Source organism: Bubalus bubalis, chromosome 7, assembly GCF_019923935.1.
Source record: "Bubalus bubalis isolate 160015118507 breed Murrah chromosome 7, NDDB_SH_1, whole genome shotgun sequence".
Taxonomy (NCBI): domain Eukaryota; kingdom Metazoa; phylum Chordata; class Mammalia; order Artiodactyla; family Bovidae; genus Bubalus; species Bubalus bubalis.
Window position 1 is genome coordinate 105,874,075 of NC_059163.1, and position 17,616 is coordinate 105,891,690.

The 17,616-nt window shown below is 39.0% G+C and overlaps 1 protein-coding gene across 1 annotated transcript in view; it reads right to left on the reverse strand.

Moving 5' to 3' along the window:
* Nucleotides 1–602: 602 nt before the first annotated feature.
* GRID2 (glutamate ionotropic receptor delta type subunit 2) overlaps nt 603–17,616 on the reverse strand; it is a 1,609,032-nt gene continuing 1,592,018 nt past the window's right edge. Inside the window, exons 15-16 of the mRNA XM_025290706.3 lie at nt 7,067–7,307; nt 603–4,385 (exon numbers count right to left, since the gene is read on the reverse strand). Of these exons, the coding sequence (XP_025146491.1) occupies nt 3,963–4,385; nt 7,067–7,307 (664 nt within the window). The 3' untranslated portion in view covers nt 603–3,962. The remainder of the gene's footprint in view (nt 4,386–7,066; nt 7,308–17,616) is intronic.

The window sequence follows — 17,616 nt, forward strand, 5'->3', positions numbered from 1 at the left end:
AAATTTGCTGAGGGACTTCCCTGGTGGTCCAGTGGCTAAGACTGTACTTCCAGCGCAGGGGGCCCAGGTTCGATTCCTGGTCAGGGAACTAGATCTCCACATGCTGCAACTAAGACCTGGTGCATCCAAATAAATAAATGTTTTTTTTTTAAAAATCGAAATGATTTTTATAAAATGTCATAATTACTAGTCATTTATTAATATCTGATCACAAGGACTGGAGTATACCTGTGGCAGATTCATTTTGATATTTGGCAAAACTAATACAATTATGTAAAGTTTAAAAATAAAATAAAATTAAAAAAAATAGAAATAAAAAAACTCTAGAGGGAAGCCCATTTCTAGTGAGCCCATTGTGTTTTATCAATTATCATGAGATGTATATTTAAGAATAAAACCTATGTTTACTAGCACAAAAGTTATTAGCTCTGATTCATTTACTAGTCTCATAATTCCAAATGTGTTTCACCATCCCAAAATTCTGATTATAGAATACTTATAATTTGTTATCCAATTTTGTAGCTTTAAAGGTATTATGTAGGATAAATTGATTTTTCTCATCTTTCTTTCTAATTGATGAAGCAAAGTACCGTCCAGCAAAGTCTATTTTTTAAAGTATTTATTCAGTTGACAACCAACCAAACTAAAGAGATGAAAAGTAACATAATTGAGAAAATGACAAATTGCCTGTAGTTCATTATGTATGAGGAAGAAAGAAGGTCTCACAATTTTCTAATGTAGAATTAAACCAAAACCCTGTACATAACTTCTGATGGGGTTGAAAGGAACAACCAATTCTCTTAATAATTCACCAGTGGAATAAATTCGACATCTGAGTGGAATAAAAGTATGTGTATATAGGGTGTTTGTCTTGTTTTTAAATAAGCAAGTTTGGTGGAAGTGGTGAGGGTCAGGGTGAGCACTGGGCTAACGGAAATAGCACAGGGCAGAAGCAAGATGCCCCAAGTCCCACCACTAGCTGTGACCTGATGCAGCTTGAGGTCCTCACTTTCCCATCTGTAAAATGAGAAGGTGAATCAGATGCTCTAAGTGGTCCCCGAAGAGGAAGGAAGGTTCTAGAGATTTGCAGCCTAAGCTTGGCGAGAGAGGAGTGGGTGGAGTCATTGTACCTGAGCCATCCCTCAAATGCACCACTGATTAGGCTCTGCGTGAGCGTGACTGACGCACGGCCGAGTTTAAAAAAGACTCAGATTGTCAAATATTGGGGCGAGTCACAGCTTCTCAGCATCTTATGTTTTCTTATCTGTAAAATAGTCTAGATTGCTACAGTTCCTTCTAGTTTCAACATTTAAAAATCATAGAAAAGTAGAGATTTTAAGCTAAATTGAATATGTTTTCAGATATATCTCCATTGAGTGAATTAAATGCTAGAAGAATTAAATATTGTAGTTCAAATGCAGAAAATAACACTCTATTAGAAATAATGTGGGAGTCAATTTCCAAATTAATAGATTCAGCATAATGAATATTTCCCCAACAGCAAAGCAAATATTAATACACAAATTCTAAGTTTAATAATTACCTTTAACTTTTTAAAAAAGTAACAAACCCTCATCCTACTATTATTATAATGGCTGCATTGTTTACATGAAACAGGATAAATCTTTCCCAAAAAGGTGCTCATGAGATGTTCACAAAGGAAAACAAATATATCATTGATTCAAATAGTCTCTAATAGCAGAAGGCAGTCTTGCATCAGTTTAGAACATCAGTTGGTACTGTTTCTAGAAAGCCACTCATAGTATTGTTCTGCTAGCAAAACTTAATATGTGTTATGCTTTAGTTCAGGATAAATTTTTAGAAAAATTCAGTTCTATCTGTGAGAGGGTAAGCATTTTCAAATTGTATAGTTAAGACTTCAATGGTAGGAGAGCAAGTTTAGAAAACATTTTTATTAGACAAATTATTTAGACAAATTATACACAGAAAGCTCTGTCACTCATAACTGAGGCCTTCAAAAAGTGGTTTGTGTATTTGTATAATAGGCAATACATCAAAATAGGCCTATTTTAAATATTGTACATGGTTAACAGTTTGTTGATAGCTAAAATCACTGCAACATCTGGTCTGTCCCTATATAGCTTGTTGTAAAGGTTTTTTGTTTTAAAATCAGAGTCGTGAATGAGATCATGGATGTTACAAGGGAAAACAAGTTGTGCATGCACTTAGATACTTGTTACCCTGGAAACAAAATGGTTTCGCATGATAAGAAAATTTTCCGCCTTACACAGTAGACAATATTTGACAATTTAGTACGAAAACAGTGACAGGACAAGATGCTCCCCAGAACAGAATTAGCATCAAAATATAATATACCTTAAGAATATATCTTTTAATTTCTTCTAAAGCAAATCACATAGGTTGATTCCTATATCAATCCTAGCCACGGAATGAATTAGAATAAAATAAGTCTATGGCTGCGTAAAAACACAGGATAAGTTCTTGCTTCCTACTTACCACATTTTAATTGAAGGATTACAAACAAAATTCTTTCTACATTTCTAAAAGGTAAGAATGCTACTTTAAAAGGATTGTGCACAAAGAGGCACTGGTTTTTGTTGTCATCCTTCTACACACTTGGCACTAATGTAAAAAATACATAACTCCTCCAAATAGAACTGAATAAAAAAGGGGGTGACGTTGAGAGCCCAGTAGGGTTGTTATATTTTCTTCTTTAGGATAATGTATGACAGTAATTAAGGCCACATCAATATTTCTTCAGGGCTCCCATCTCTCCCCAGCTGCAGTTGTATTGATTGGCTCACTGCTTTGGAAGAGAATTTATTAACCTCCAATGATCTACATCTAAACTCGGATAGAGCTCTCTGTGCTGTGGTGGATGTGGTTCGGCTAACAACATTTTCCATTTAGATAATTAATTAAAAGTAAAATCATCAAGGTTAGCTTTATACATTGCTGAATAACAAATGCAGAAATCTATTCGACTGAGTTACATCTAGGAACAAATATTAAATCGCCCTGGATGTTTTAATAACAAAAGTATAAAATATTCTCTGTTGGCAAACAATGCGAGTCAGAATAACATTAAAGCAACCTGCCTTTTCTAACTGAAAAGACCCCCTGCACTATACATAGTTCCTGTATACAATCCTTTTTTTTTTTAAACTAAAGCTTTATTAAATGAATTGCAATAGCAATGGCCGCCTTTGAATATATATACACATTATATAGGTGCATATATATGTATATATGAGATACTAATTTATTTAACACAATAGAGGCTGCTGCCATATGATAAAGTTTACTGTACATAAGCAAAAAAACCTTTTTAATACTGTACAATCACATAAAGGTCATATGCACTGTTGCAGTGCAAGAGTAGTTTTAACTGTAGTCTTGACTGGCATATTAATGGCTTTTTTTGTAATCCTACAAAATTGCATTCTCATATTATGTGGCCTGAATGGTCTTTAAATTATTCTATAAACACTGCAGGGGTTGCCTTTGGTCCACAGTCAAAGGACACTCGACAGCAGTGGAGCATTTTATGGATGCAGCAGAAGAATGTAAAAAGACTGAAGTTATTGCAATTATAGTTTTAAAAATAGAGAAATGTTACAGAAGAGGCCTTTATGTAAAATTAATCCGGCATATACTCCTAGTATACTCAGTGCATGTTTCCTATTCTTGAAGTACAGTATATGAAAAGCAGTCTAATAGGATCCTAGTATACTACCTTCTGGGGGAACAAGTTGAGTAATGAAACAACGTGGAAGGAGATGTCTGGGAAGAGAGGGAAGAAGAGAGAGAAAGAAGTAGAGGAGAGAGAAGAGGGAGAAGGTAGAGAGAAAGAACTAGAACTGTTACTAATAATCCTGATTAAAAAAAAAAGTTACATCCATGTTAGTCCCACAATCTTACAGTTGCTCCTTGCAAAGGGAGTCCTACAAGAGAGACAGTGGAGAGATTTTGTTGGATTCTCATATGGAAGTGCCTCGGTCTGGATCGTTACCCAGATTGAGCCCCAGGGTAGGAGTTGGTTGATAAGGAATAGATGACATTGTTTTGATAGGACTCCTGAAAAAGCCCCCATTAGGTGCCCTGTGCCTAAAAGGGCCAGTTCGGTGCTCAGGCACGTTGCCAAAAGCGAAACCAGAGGCAGCTTTAGCTGACAGTGTGCGGCTAAGAGTCTGGATCTGCTCTGGGATAAAGGTTGTAGTGGTAATATGAGTGTTCCTGAAATCACTGATTTGCTCCAGTGCTTGTCGTGTTGGCAAAGTGTCAATGTCCAGAGGGGTCAAGTCAATTGACGAGGTGGAAAACTGTTTATGGGGGCTGTCGTCATCTGTGCACAAGCTATTTACACGTCTATGGAGGTGCTCCAGGTCAATTTCCTTGTCATCCTGGAGATGAAGAAAAAGAAGATAAGGTTCTCATCAGTACTAGCTTCCATGGTTAAAAAAATAAAAAGTAGTTCAGCAAACATGATAGGTAATGAACTGAACTTTGGGGTTTATTCAGTTAACAAATATTTATTGAGCACCTAATATGAGCCGGGCACTGTGCTAGGTTATGGGGAGTACCCATATGATTCTGAGATAAGGTTCTCTATCTTTTTCTTGCAATGAAAGGTCTTAAATGAGCAAATGCCACATGCAACTACAAAATATGGGAGTAGTAGATGGGTGATTGCCTTCTATGAGAGCAGGGACAGACCCAGGCAAAATTATACAAACAGAATGTATGGTTTGGGCTGCACATTCCCCCACCCCCCCTTCTATTTGCATGCTTCCTCCTTCTTCAGGATGTCTCATTCCAAGTTGGGTTTTGTTTCTTTCCTCTATTCACTCCTAACCTTAACTTTCCATTCTTGGAGATAAGTCATACTATGTTGATATGCTAGTTCACACTAAAGTGTTAGTGACTGTTAAAGGGTTATTTCTCTTTCAGCTAGAAACATGTGAGATTGTTTAGAGAGAGCAACATTCAACACAAGAGAATCAGTTTCTGATTGAGGGATTTCATACACTCAAGTTACCTAGAGCCTAAATGATTCAATATTGTGAGGTCAGCAAAAGAAGCTTTAGAGACCCCTTCAAGTCATGACATGTGAGTGACAGCTTCAGTTTAGGGCCAGCTTAATACTAAATGGCCTCTAAATCAAAGACACTTTGAGCTACGCTAATAGAATCTTAGTAAGAAGGTGCTTAATGAAGAAAAAGGAAGTAAAATCTCATATTTCTGGAGTTGAAATTAATTCATAAATTCCTTAGGACTTTCACTAAAAGTGAGCATTAAAGCCCAATATTTGAAAAATAAAACTGGCAGGAAAGAAAATTGTCCTTTTCATCAGTCTTCTTTATAGCCAAGTTCAATAAACTAAATTTATGAGGATTTAATTATATCTAATAAATTAAAATTTAAAATATCTATTAATCATAAAAGAAAATATTTGTTCATATGATCTGGATTAGCTGCTATGAATTAGAAAGGAGGATGTATTTTTTTCATTGTGCAATTAAAGTGCTCCTCAGTGAAAAATATTTTGATGTGCATCACTGTTTTTCCTTCTCCTTTCTCATTTCAAAATCCAATAAAAATATCCATTAATGCAATATTATCACTGAGACTTTAGAGGGTTGAAAGATAGAATTTTATGGTTCCCACAGCAACTATAATGTAGTCATCCATCAACAGATATAATAATGCAAAAATTTAATATCATGTATAGTAATTCAAAATATAAGGAGCTTGGGGAGTCCTTAATTTTCAGATTTTTGAGACTATGATGTCTTGGCTATAATGTTGCATTAATGTGGTCTTTGGCACTGAATCAGTGTCAGTAGAGATACCAGAAGTTTATTCCACAAAGAAAACACTACAGAAAAATCTGATTAATTTTTAGTTTATACCCCACTAATTTAGAATGTATGATCACTCAGACAGGTAGGAAGCTAAAATTTATCTTTGCCAAGCCAAGCTTTTCCTTATAAATGGTGCTGATCAATTTTTCGTATAAGGTGGTAGGAAGGAATCCTCAGAAAATTTTAGGAAACAATCTGTTTGAAAGAATATATTAACATGCAAAAATCATGCAAATGAGAAGTCATTTTTATTTGCACCTTAAAGCAGATCCTCTTAGGATTTACTTAGGCATAAGTTAGCCAAGGTCTAGTTACAGAAAGCTTAAAACTGTCTTTCTTTGAAACTATCCAGCAAATCAAATTATTCAGCAAATTCAGGTCATTTTTCATTTCAATTTGTGAAGCTTTAGTGAATATGAGTTCATTATTAAATTCTTTTTTTACCTTTTGATCCAGTGGAAGTAAGATAAATAAATCAAGTAGTTTAACTTCAGATAGTCTCTGAAAATTTATAAATCCCACTTTTTTTTTTTGATGAAAATAAAGCACAGGGCACTTTAAAAGATATATGTAACTCTGAAATTATTCTTTCAAATCTCTGGAAAAATTTTAATATGGCCCTGGAGTTAAGCTGATCCAGGAGGAAAGATGAAAAATGGAATTCTAGATGATTCCATGGTATGGATTTGTTAAGCTTAGAGTCATCAAAGGGCTGAAAACATATGATCACTTCTCTAGGTCTACATGCAGACAGAGGGATGCAGTCTCTGGCAGTGAAGAGAAAACTGATTATTTTACTGTAACACTGCATTTCTTAGGCCGAATCTCAGAGACACTAGTAATTTACCTATAAGTTAAACAGCTACTTGAAATAAAATAATAAGTGTCTTCGTTAAATGGTCAAGGGAATCACAGCCTTTAGAAAAATCATAGACCTAGTCTATCCTAAGATTCGAGAGAATTTCAAGGCCCATTATGGCTCATGAAACTGTCAGTCTTTCAAATGCTATCGTTTCCTCTTCATGGATCTGGGATGTCTTAAAAATGCAAATTGGTATTGATCTTACCAATTTGTACATTTCATAAGTTTATTTTCATTCTTCAAGGAAAGAAGAAACAAATCCCACCCCCAACCACCATCGCCTCCCCTGTGATGACCCTCCCTGGAAACATAGCCTGCGTGTTCGCTCAACATAGTGCCAAAGCTTTCAATCAAGTACCTCTTTCGATGGAACCCGGGAGCCTTTCCTCTTGTTCCACCACGTCTCCAGCATGGCTATAAAGCAGGAGAGGACAATGCCAGCAGCGAGGATACAAAAAACCCCTGCAAAGCTCTTTATGTCCAGGGCGCCTCCTTTCTGCTTTGTGTCCACTGAGGAGTACAAGTCACACTGCCCATTCTTGGGCCACCACTTCTGCTTCAGAAGGTCCATGTCACCGTTCTGCTGAAGCTCCAGGATCCTTGGGGTGAAACACACAATCACGTGTTACTGCAGACGTGGTTAACTGCCTCAGTCCACAATATATCCGTTAATAACCCCATCTCTAAAGGATGGTGGCTGTCCAGGGGAAATAAATATATAGATTAGCCTATGGGTGGAATGTTAGGACATGCAAAACATTATAAAGTTAAGTTCTTTAGATAAGATTTGTGCCACAAATGCTTTCCTCCCTCCATTCTTATATTTTTCCCTCTCCCCTCTTTTTTATTTTCTTTAATATTCATTTCAGAATCCTAAATATTACCTACCCCCCGCCCTGGTTTATTGTGATGTGTTTTTGCAATTACATTTCGGAGGCACTGTTTTTATGTGGTTTCAAGCTGCTGCAGTCCTGTGTTCCTACCCTATATCCAGAAAGACGCTCTGGATCTTAATGCTTTTACGAAGAACGTTTGGCTGCTTAGAGCAAGATGCTGGCATAATGTCACCCAGCATATGCTACAGACAAAGGAATTCAATTAAACAGACTTCTATTATTTAACACAGTGTGAGAGAAAGCCTTGGGACAAGTCTGAAGTTGATAAAATACATCATTTTGGGTTTTTCACACAACTAATCTAGTTTCCTTTTAATGCCAAAGGTGAAGTAATCTTACCTTGGGGAACAAGAAGAAAAGTTGACCAGAGGCTTTCAGAAGTAGTTAAATTCAAATAAGAAGTACCTTTTTCTTCTTTTACTCACTTCCGAAGTCTGGGATGGGGGTGGGGATAGCTGCAAAGATTGCAGCTTTTAAAATGTATACTTTTATAGAGGTTTTACTCTCAATTCCAAATACTCTTTGGGCTCTACCTCAGATTTGCCTAGTTCTGGCCCTCCTCCAGCTGTGCCCCTTCTCACAGGGTGAGAACAGTCAGGGCCAAGGTCATGAGCATTCCAGAGTGGGTACCATCTGCATAGTTCCCTGACATTTCCTGCCCAGGCAGCTCAGAGTGCCCCGCCAGGGCCCATAAAGGCCTATTTCCATGTCTGATTATGAGAGCAGGTCTCAAAGCAAGGGGTACATACAGGTCTCTGTGGTGGTATTTGGGGGGTGCCAACAGAGTTCAAGGTGCAAGCTCAGGCACACACACCTATGTGTGGGAAACCCCTCACTGTGTGGGTGGAAGGGGAACCAGAGGTCAATTCCTTGTGCCACTGAATCAGCATGGAACTCTTAGCTGGTCATGAATTAGAAACCCAAACCTGATGTCCTAGGGGTCGTGAAGGTATATTTATCAAGATAAGAGGACAGAACATATTTTATCTAGCAGAATTTAACCTGATTCTTATAGTTAGGATTCTCCAGGCAAGAATACCGGAGTGCATTGCCATGCCCTCCTCGAGGGGATCTTCCCAATCCATGGATCGAACCCAGGTCTTCTGTATTGCGGGCAGATTCTTACCGTCTGAGCCACAGGGAAGCCCAGACTTAGGATGCTGCTGCTGCTGCTAAGTCGCTTCAGTCGTGTCTGACTCTGTGCGACCCCATAGACGGCAGCCCACCAGGCTCCCCTGTCCCTGGGATTCTCCAGGCAAGAACACTGGACTGGGTTGCCATTTCCTTCTCCAATGCATGAAAGTGAAAAGTGAAAGTGAAGTTGCTCAGTCGTGTCCGACTCTTAGCGACCCCATGGACTGCAGCCTACCAGGCTCCTCTGTCCATGGGATTTTCCAGGCAAGAGTACTGGAGTGGGGTGCCATTGCCTTCTCCCAGACTTAGCATATGTGGACCCATATTGTACTCTTGTCCCAGCTCTTGTATTATCTGATGACAGGCTGCTTAAAACTTTGGAGAGAAGCCAATCTGGACAGAATAAATAACTCACTTTCGGTGATGCATTCACCTTTTTTATCTGTTCATGTCATCCACATGTCTATAAGTATGAGCTTGATGATAATCAACATTCAACCAGAGCTAAACAAGAGTAATACCAGCCCTAAGGGCTACGATGGAGAATTAAGCCTTTATTTCTTAATTTTCATTTTCTTCTGGAGTATAGTTACTCCAAAAGAATGTTGTCTTAGTTTCAGGTATACAGCAAAGTCATTCAGGTATACATATACATATTATCTATTCTTTTTCAAATTCTTTTTTCATTTGGGTTATTACACAATATTGAGCAGCATTTCCTATGCTATACCATAGGTTCTTGTTGGTTAATTATTTTAAATATAGCAGTGTGTACATGTCAATCCCAAACTCCCAATCCATCCACCTCTCCCCTCCTGCCCCATAACCAAAAGTTCATTCTCTATGTGTGTGAGTCTATTTTGTAAACAAGTTCATTTGTACCATTTTTTTTTAAAGATTCTGCATATAAGTGATATCATATGATATTTGTCTTTCTCTGAATTGCATCTCTGTCGTCTACCTTTGGGTTTTCCCACAGCCTCACCCCCAGTGACCCTGCTGACACTCTGGGATCAACATTGCATTGGAGCTTCCCTCACAACTTGGACATCTTCCTTATGAAATTGATGGGTCTAAAGTTCTGTTGCTTCAGAGTGTTGCTCAAAAAGGGCAGTAAATGTGAATTTATGAAAATGATTATGAGTGTTAATGGATTCTATTTCACCCTTATTCCAGCCTCCATCCCAGATAAGGTCATTTGCATTTCCAGAATTTCCAAAAGTGTGTTCCAAGGGACCCTAGTGCCTAGAGGGTTTCTGCGGAAAAAAAAAAAAAGGGGGGGGGGTCTTGTGGTCATCAACTCTGAGCAACACTCTCTTGGAAATTTACCAAAATAAGGCATTCTATTAAAGGCTTTGAGAAGACCTGTAGAAAAGAAAACGTGTATGATTTTTGTTTACTCCAGCATTTCCTAAATTTATAAGACTTTCATCCCCCTTTCTTATTTTCTTTAGAGCTAAAATTTTGAGGAATATACTTGAGAAAGAGTTGCTTGAGTCTTAGGAGCAACTCTGTGGGCCTGTGAGGCATCATCACAGGGGCCTCAAAGTCGCTTGCTTGGCTTATCTATGAATATCATTCAGATACCATTAGTAACTGACACTGTAGGTATTTGCCTACCTAAAGACACTAGGTAGTCAGGGCACTACTGAATATATTGAAAGAAAAAATAGTCATCCCTAAAAGAAATAACTTCTTCTTAAATGTGAATTTATAGGTACCTGTAAAAATGAAAAGAAACTACAACAGTATCTTCTTAATGAGAACATATCTGAGTACAAAATGAGCTCCCAAATTTCCCTGTCTTTCTACTCCTGCCACAAGATACTGGTCAGTGTCTGAAAGTGGAAGAGTTTTCCTTCACAGACAGCACTTATCATCATTTGTAATTATTTGTGGTTACTTGATTAATGTCTGTTCCCCTCCAAGAATATGTACTCACCATCTTCCATACTTCCCAACATGGAGCAGGCACATATTTACTTATTTTTAATTTAATTAAAACATTTTTAATTTTATTTTTAAAAATTTATTTTTAATTGAAGGACAATAGCTTTACATATTATGTTAGTTTCTGCCACACAGCAATGTAAATCAGCCATAATTATACAGTATCTACCCTCCTTCTTGAGCCTCCCTCCCTTACCCCCCATGGAGCAAGCACATATTTATGGATTGAATATGCTCAACAGAGTTTTTGGTAAATGAACCCTACCTCCAGAGTCTACTTATCATTTCTTATCATTAATTCTACTTTCTAATTTATTCCATTCCCACCGATTCATCTATTTATTCAATAAATATCTAAATAGTGATTTCATTTCAGGCATTGAGTTGGGTAAAAAATTTACGTTAAAGCACAACATACATTCAGCTAGCATGCCCTGGGCAACACTGAAATCATTTCAGTGCTCAGTTCATGCTAATTTATTCTTTCATTCGTTCACATATTCATTCAGGAAAGGATTGTTGCTTACTCTTTCTTCTTAGTGCTATGTTGTACCACTTATGATGTGTCCTTATTATTTCAACACCTGGAAAATAACTTGGTTTTAAAAATAATCATTGAGATATACATATTCTATATCACCCATTTTGATTTCCATAGGAGTAAAGGGCCTTTACCAAGTCTAAAGACTGTTTAAAACGGTATAATTTTTTAGGTTTAGCAAGCTGGTGGTAGGAGTTTTTTAGTTTCAGCAAACTGGTAGTAGGAGTTATTGAGAGGGGAAAAAAAGAGACTTCTGAGACCTCTGGTGGTGCAGTGGATATGAATCTGCCTGCCCATATAGGGAACATGGGTTCGATCCCTGGTCTGGGAAGATTATACATCCTGCAGATCAGCTAAGCATGTGAGCTACAACTACTGAGCCAATGATCAAGAACCCAAGAACTGAACTGAAGCCTGAGTGCTCTTGGGCCTGTGAGCTGTAACTACTGAAGCCCATGTGCCTTAGAGCCCATATGCTGCAACTAGAGAAAGCCTGCGCAAAGCAATGAAGACCCAGGCCAGTCAAAAAAAAAAAGAAAAAGTTAACCTTCCACACACACTCTAGTTAAAGAAAAAAAAAAGAGACTTCTCTATGCACCTTCAAGTACCATCACATCACAAAGATATCTTTATTGGTTGCTCTCATAAAGCACAGGTAACAGGCATTGCAGAAGACCCTGTCTTTGGGGATATACAGACAAACTGGGCCATAGAATTCCTCAGTCAGGCTCTGACCAGCCCACAGCAAACTCCAGGAACACAGACTGACCTGGATTACAGGGCTCTGAGGAAACAGAAGTGTTCTCTAAGCCCAGAGTGCTGCTATACATTTTTCCCACACAAGCCAATGATCTTGGAAATTCCCTCAGAACAGTTATACTACACTTCCCTTTCTATTATATAACTAAAACTATTTAAGGATTAGGTAAAGAAAGTTTAGCAACATCTAATGCTTTAAATGCTTTAAAGAATTAAAAATAATACATTTGAATCAGTTCTAATGAGGTGGATGAAACTAGAGCCTATTATACAGAGTGAAGTAAGCCAGAAAGAAAAACACCAATACAGTATACTAACGCATATATATGGAATTTAGAAAGATGGTAACAATAACCCTGTGTACGAGACAGCAAAAGAGTCACTGATGTATAGAACAGTCTTATGGACTCTGTGGGAGAGGGAGAGGGTGGGAAGATTTGGGAGAATGGCATTGAAACATGTAAAATATCATGTATGAAACGAGTTGCCAGTCCAGGTTCGATGCACGATACTGGATGCTTGGGGCTGGTGCACTGGGATGACCCAGAGGGATGGTATGGGGAGGGAGGAGGGAGGAGGGTTCAGGATGGGGAACACATGTATACCTGTGGCGGATTCATTTTGATATTTGGCAAAACTAATACAATTATGTAAAGTTTAAAAAAAAAAAAAAAAGAATGATGGGATGAGTCCTTACAGTTAATAAGATTCTGTTTTTCAAAGCTTCAAAAGCTCTGGCATGTTTAAAAGAGACTTAAAAATCACACTTAAAGGAGAGATTGGCCATTTATTTATAAGCAACACTGATGTTTCGTGTGTGTATGTAATAACGCAAAAATCTAGTTGCAAACTTCTAGTGCAAAGACAAAGTTTAGTCCCATGGAATGATTGTTCTTGTTATATGTGAAATTTCCACAAGATGGCAGTCTTTGCTCATAGAGAGCAAAGTACTCACAGTTAACCTGTGGGTTTGAAACGTGAAAGTATAAACTTTTTGGTGCTGTAAACACTTAAATTAATGAAAACAAAGTTGGGTCTTAGACTGTGCTGATTGGATACCTAAAACCTCTTCTTGGAGTGTAGTCAGGAAAATTCCTGCCATTTTACTGCAGAGTGATGATACGCTGACTTTGGAGAGTTATGTCGAGAATTAATGAGACCATAAACAAAAGCATCTTGTTCATTGCTTGGCACTTAGTAGGCTACTAAACCTCAAAAGCTAGAATTATTATTGCCAGCATGTGTGACAATCATTCTTTCTCTGAACCTGTTCTGGTACATCTTCTTAATGGCGAATTATATTCCCAGATGAGTCAGTGCATGATTCATGATCCACAGACAAGAATATTGCATTTCCTTCTTTCATCCAAAAGTATGAAAGCATTTGTAATCTCACTGAACAGAAAAATCTCAGAAGTCCATAAAACTTTACTTGAATTTGAAAATGGCTAATAGATCAATCCTGCTTGCATTATTGATATAAGTGTGCAAATTTCAGGGAGAAGGCAAAACAGCCTTCTTTTATATTCAAATAAAAATACTCCACAGGTCTGAAGCATTTATCTTGAAAAGCTTTTTACTTACTTTGAAGATAACAACCTCATTTGTGTGTGAGAATTGCATTAATTATTGACCACTTAACATCCTCCATCACTACTCTAGAAATTGATTTTCAAAATAATATATTTGTGAAAGAACAGGCTGCTGAAAGACAGATGCAAATTTCTAATCCTGCATAGGTAACTTTGATTTTGCCTTTGAAAACTATAGTAGTAGTCTATAGTGTCCTTTCTAATTTTGTTAGGTTTCTGGCTCTTAAATTCCTGCTGAGCTTTAAAAAAGATACTGGTTAGAGGACAGCTGACTTTTTAGTTGCTTCTGCTGGGAAAGAATTTAGAGGTAATCAGAAATTAAAAAGAATAAAGGCAGGATTTCTTTTTTTTTTAGGCTATGTACACAGGAATTTCTGTGATTCTTTTGCAATTGGAATTTCCCTCTCATGTTCACAGAAGTATAAACTACTAAACTAAAAAGATTGAAAGTGAAAGTGTTAGTTGCTCAGTCATGTCCGACTCTTTGCTACCCCATGGACTGTAGCCCACCAGGCTCCTCTGTCCATGGAATTCTCCAGGCAAGAACACCGGAGTAGGTTGCCATGCTCTTCCCTAGGGTATCTCCCCAAACCGGGGTTGAACCTGGGTCTTCTGTACTGTGGGCAGATTCTTTACCATCTGAGACACCAGAGAAGCTCCCAAAAGACTGAAGACATCATTTATTCTCTCTTCTTGCCTCCACTCAATCTATGGATGAGGAAACTGAACCAGAGAGAACAGTCATACTCCCAAATCATCACATTCAACACACACAAAATAATTTACATATTACGGTCATCAGAGGCTCTTTGCAGCCAGAGGTAAAAAGGCCAGGGTTCCAGCCACTGAAGTCCATGCCTTGGCTGTCCTGAGGGCTGAAGGGATTGATATTTTAGCAATAGTCTGTGCATCATCTAAGACACATCTGTTGGGAAGCACTGCTGTAGAGATTAAATGATTTTCTTACTGACTGACACAGAGTAAATAGTTCAGTTGGGGCTAGAACTCAGGTCTGTCCCCCAGTACTTTCCCCTCTGTTTCACTACACAGCCTCTGCTGTTGCTAAGTCGCTTCAGTCGTGTCCGACTCTGTGCGACCCCATAGACGGCAGCCCACCAGACTCCCCCATCCCTGGGATTCTCCAGGCAAGAACACTGGAGTGGGTTGCCATTTCCTTCTCCAATGCACGAAAGTGAAAAGTGAAAGTGAAGTCGCTCAGTCGTGTCAGACTCTTCACGACCCCATGAACTGTAGCCTACCAGGCTCCTCCGTCCATGGGATTTTCCAGGCAAGAGTACTGGAGTGGGGTGCCATTGCCTTCTCCGATACAGCCTCTAATATGCAACTATTTAGTTTCAGAGATGTGTTAGACGCCGAGTAAAATTTTCATCAATATGTTCCTTCAAATCACATGATATAATTGTAGCATGATTGCAAATTTATTCATGCTACAATTTGGGTGTACAAAAAAATACAGCATTTCTCTAGAACATAATTGATTTTCCTAAGGAGGAATGGGCCCGCTGAGCAGTGGGAACCAAACTAAAATTAGCTCTAGGAGTTAAAATTTAATCTGCTCTAATAATTTAACATGTCTCTAGCTTCAGCTCAATTTACTTGAATGAATTACTGCATCTTCCCCATTCCTCCCGGTTCCTTTGGTCTTTTCCAAGATGGCATCAGGGTTCATGGAGGATGACATTATGTCTCCTATGTGGGTATTTGGTGTGAGGGGCTGCTGGCCTCTTGCTGGTGCTTGGACCTGCCCTGGCAGCTCTCCTTTGAGATTCCCTGGGGCTGGGCCCAGCCCTTAGATACTGACTGGTGACTGCTGCTAAAGTCAGCCAAGGCGCGCGCGCGTGTGTGTGTGTGTGTGCGCGCGCGCATGCATGCGCGCATGCACGCTCAATCATGTCCAACTCTTTGTGACCCCCTCCATGGACTGCAGCCCACCAGGTTCCTTTGTCCATGGGATTCTCCAGGCAAGAATATTGGAGTGTTGCCATTCCCTTCTCCAGAGGATCTTTCCAACCGAGGGATTGAACCCATGTCTCCCACATTGTGGGCAGATTCTTTACCACTGAGCCACCAGGGAAGCGTGTTGAGTCTGTTAAACTTGGCTAACGTCTTTCTCAGCTTCTCTAGGGTTTGTAGCCTCCTCCCTACTCACCCCGCCTCTGACATGCTATAGCCTTTCTCAGCTTCTACCCTTTTCTTCATCCAGCCCCTGACTATTCTGTAGTCCTTTAGACAATTACTCTAGTGTCACCTTGTCATCACTGGGGGTGCCAAGGGTGGTCTATGTGCTCTTCCTCAACTTTTCTCCCACATGGGAGGAAGGGAGGCCTGGGAATGAAGGTCGAACTTCCGCTTTCTCCTGACAGTGTGGCCGTGGCATCTCAAATATCTGAGGTCCTCTCAGTTGGTACAGAACCCAACGGGCCCAGGGAGCACCCCTAAGAAACACAGGGTGGGAGGGATGCTCAAGACGGATGGGATATATGTACAAATAGCTGATTCTTGTTGTTGTACAGCAGAAACTAGCTATGTTTGTACAGCTATGACAAACCTAGACAGCATATTAAAAAGCAGAGACATTACTTTGCCGACAAAGGTCTGTATAGTCGAAGCTATGGTTTTTCCAGTAGTCATGTATGGATGTGAGAGTTGGACTATAAAGAAAGCTGAATGCTGAAGAATTTATGCTTTTGAACTGTGGTGTTGGAGAAGATTCCTGAGTCCCTTGGACTGCAAGGAGATCAAACCAGTCAATCCTAAAGGAAATCAATCCTGAATATTCACTGGAAGGACTGATGCTAAAGTTGAAGCTCCAATACTTTGGCCACCTGATGCGAAGAACTGACTCATTGGAAAAGACCCTGATGCTGGGAAAGATTGAAGGCAGGAGGAGAAGGGGACGACAGAGGATGAGATAGTTGGATGGCATCACTGACTCAACGGACATGAATTTGAGCAAGCTCTGGGAGTTGGTGATGGACAGGGAGGCCTGGCTTTCTGTAGTCCATGGGGTTGCAGAGTCGGACACAACTGAGCGATTGAACTAAACTGACAGCAGAAACAGATACAATATTGTAAAGCAATTATACTCCAATTAAAAATTTTTTAAAAATGAATGTTTTGAACACAAAATAAGAAAACTCTAATGGGAAGGGAAGTATCAAGCCCTCTACTCTTGTGCCTTTTAATCTACCAGATGTCTGTCTCTCCACTTGCCCATTTCCTTTCCCTTCCCTTTCCCTCTCTTGGAAACCCCTGGCCAGAAGAGGTACAGATTCCCTGGATATTCTTCTTATCCCCCAGGACTAAAATTTTCTTGGTGTTTCACCATAGTAAAAGGGAATTTTAGCTACATAATGATAGAAACTCTTTGATCTATACCTCTAGGCATTTCCTCAATTTGGAAGTACTGAGGCAACTCAGAGATAGGGATTGGTGAGGATAAAAATACATCTTTTAATATCTCAAAACATTTATTTGTTACATACTTTGAGTTTGATGTAACCAAATTAAAAATACATTTAGGAGTCTCTTAGTAATGTTAATGTTATTTGTCACTGAGAAAGAAATTTGGGAATAACTGAAAAAAAAAAAAAAGTATTTTTTTTGACACAGCAAGTACATCTGTTTTGACCTGGAAAAGGTGGCGCTAGTGGTAAAGAATCCATCTGCCAATGCAGGAGATGCAAGAGAATTGAGTTTGATCCCTGGGTCAGGAAGATCCTCTGGAGTAGGAAATGGCAACCCACTCCAGTATTCTTTTCTTGCCTGGAAAATCCCATGGACAGAGGAGTCTGGTGAGCTACAGTCCATAGTCCATGGAGTCCCAAAGAGTCACACACACACACACACTAAACCATTTGCTGCGTGTTCACAAATTTTTCCTCTCTGTGGATACTGAGAAAGAATTAACACTAGCATGCAGAGGATTTAAAAAAAATGGGAGTTCAAAAGGTTTCTCATTCATCCATCGCTTCTTTAGTTATGGTCTTGGAAAATGTAGGTGAACTTGGACTAA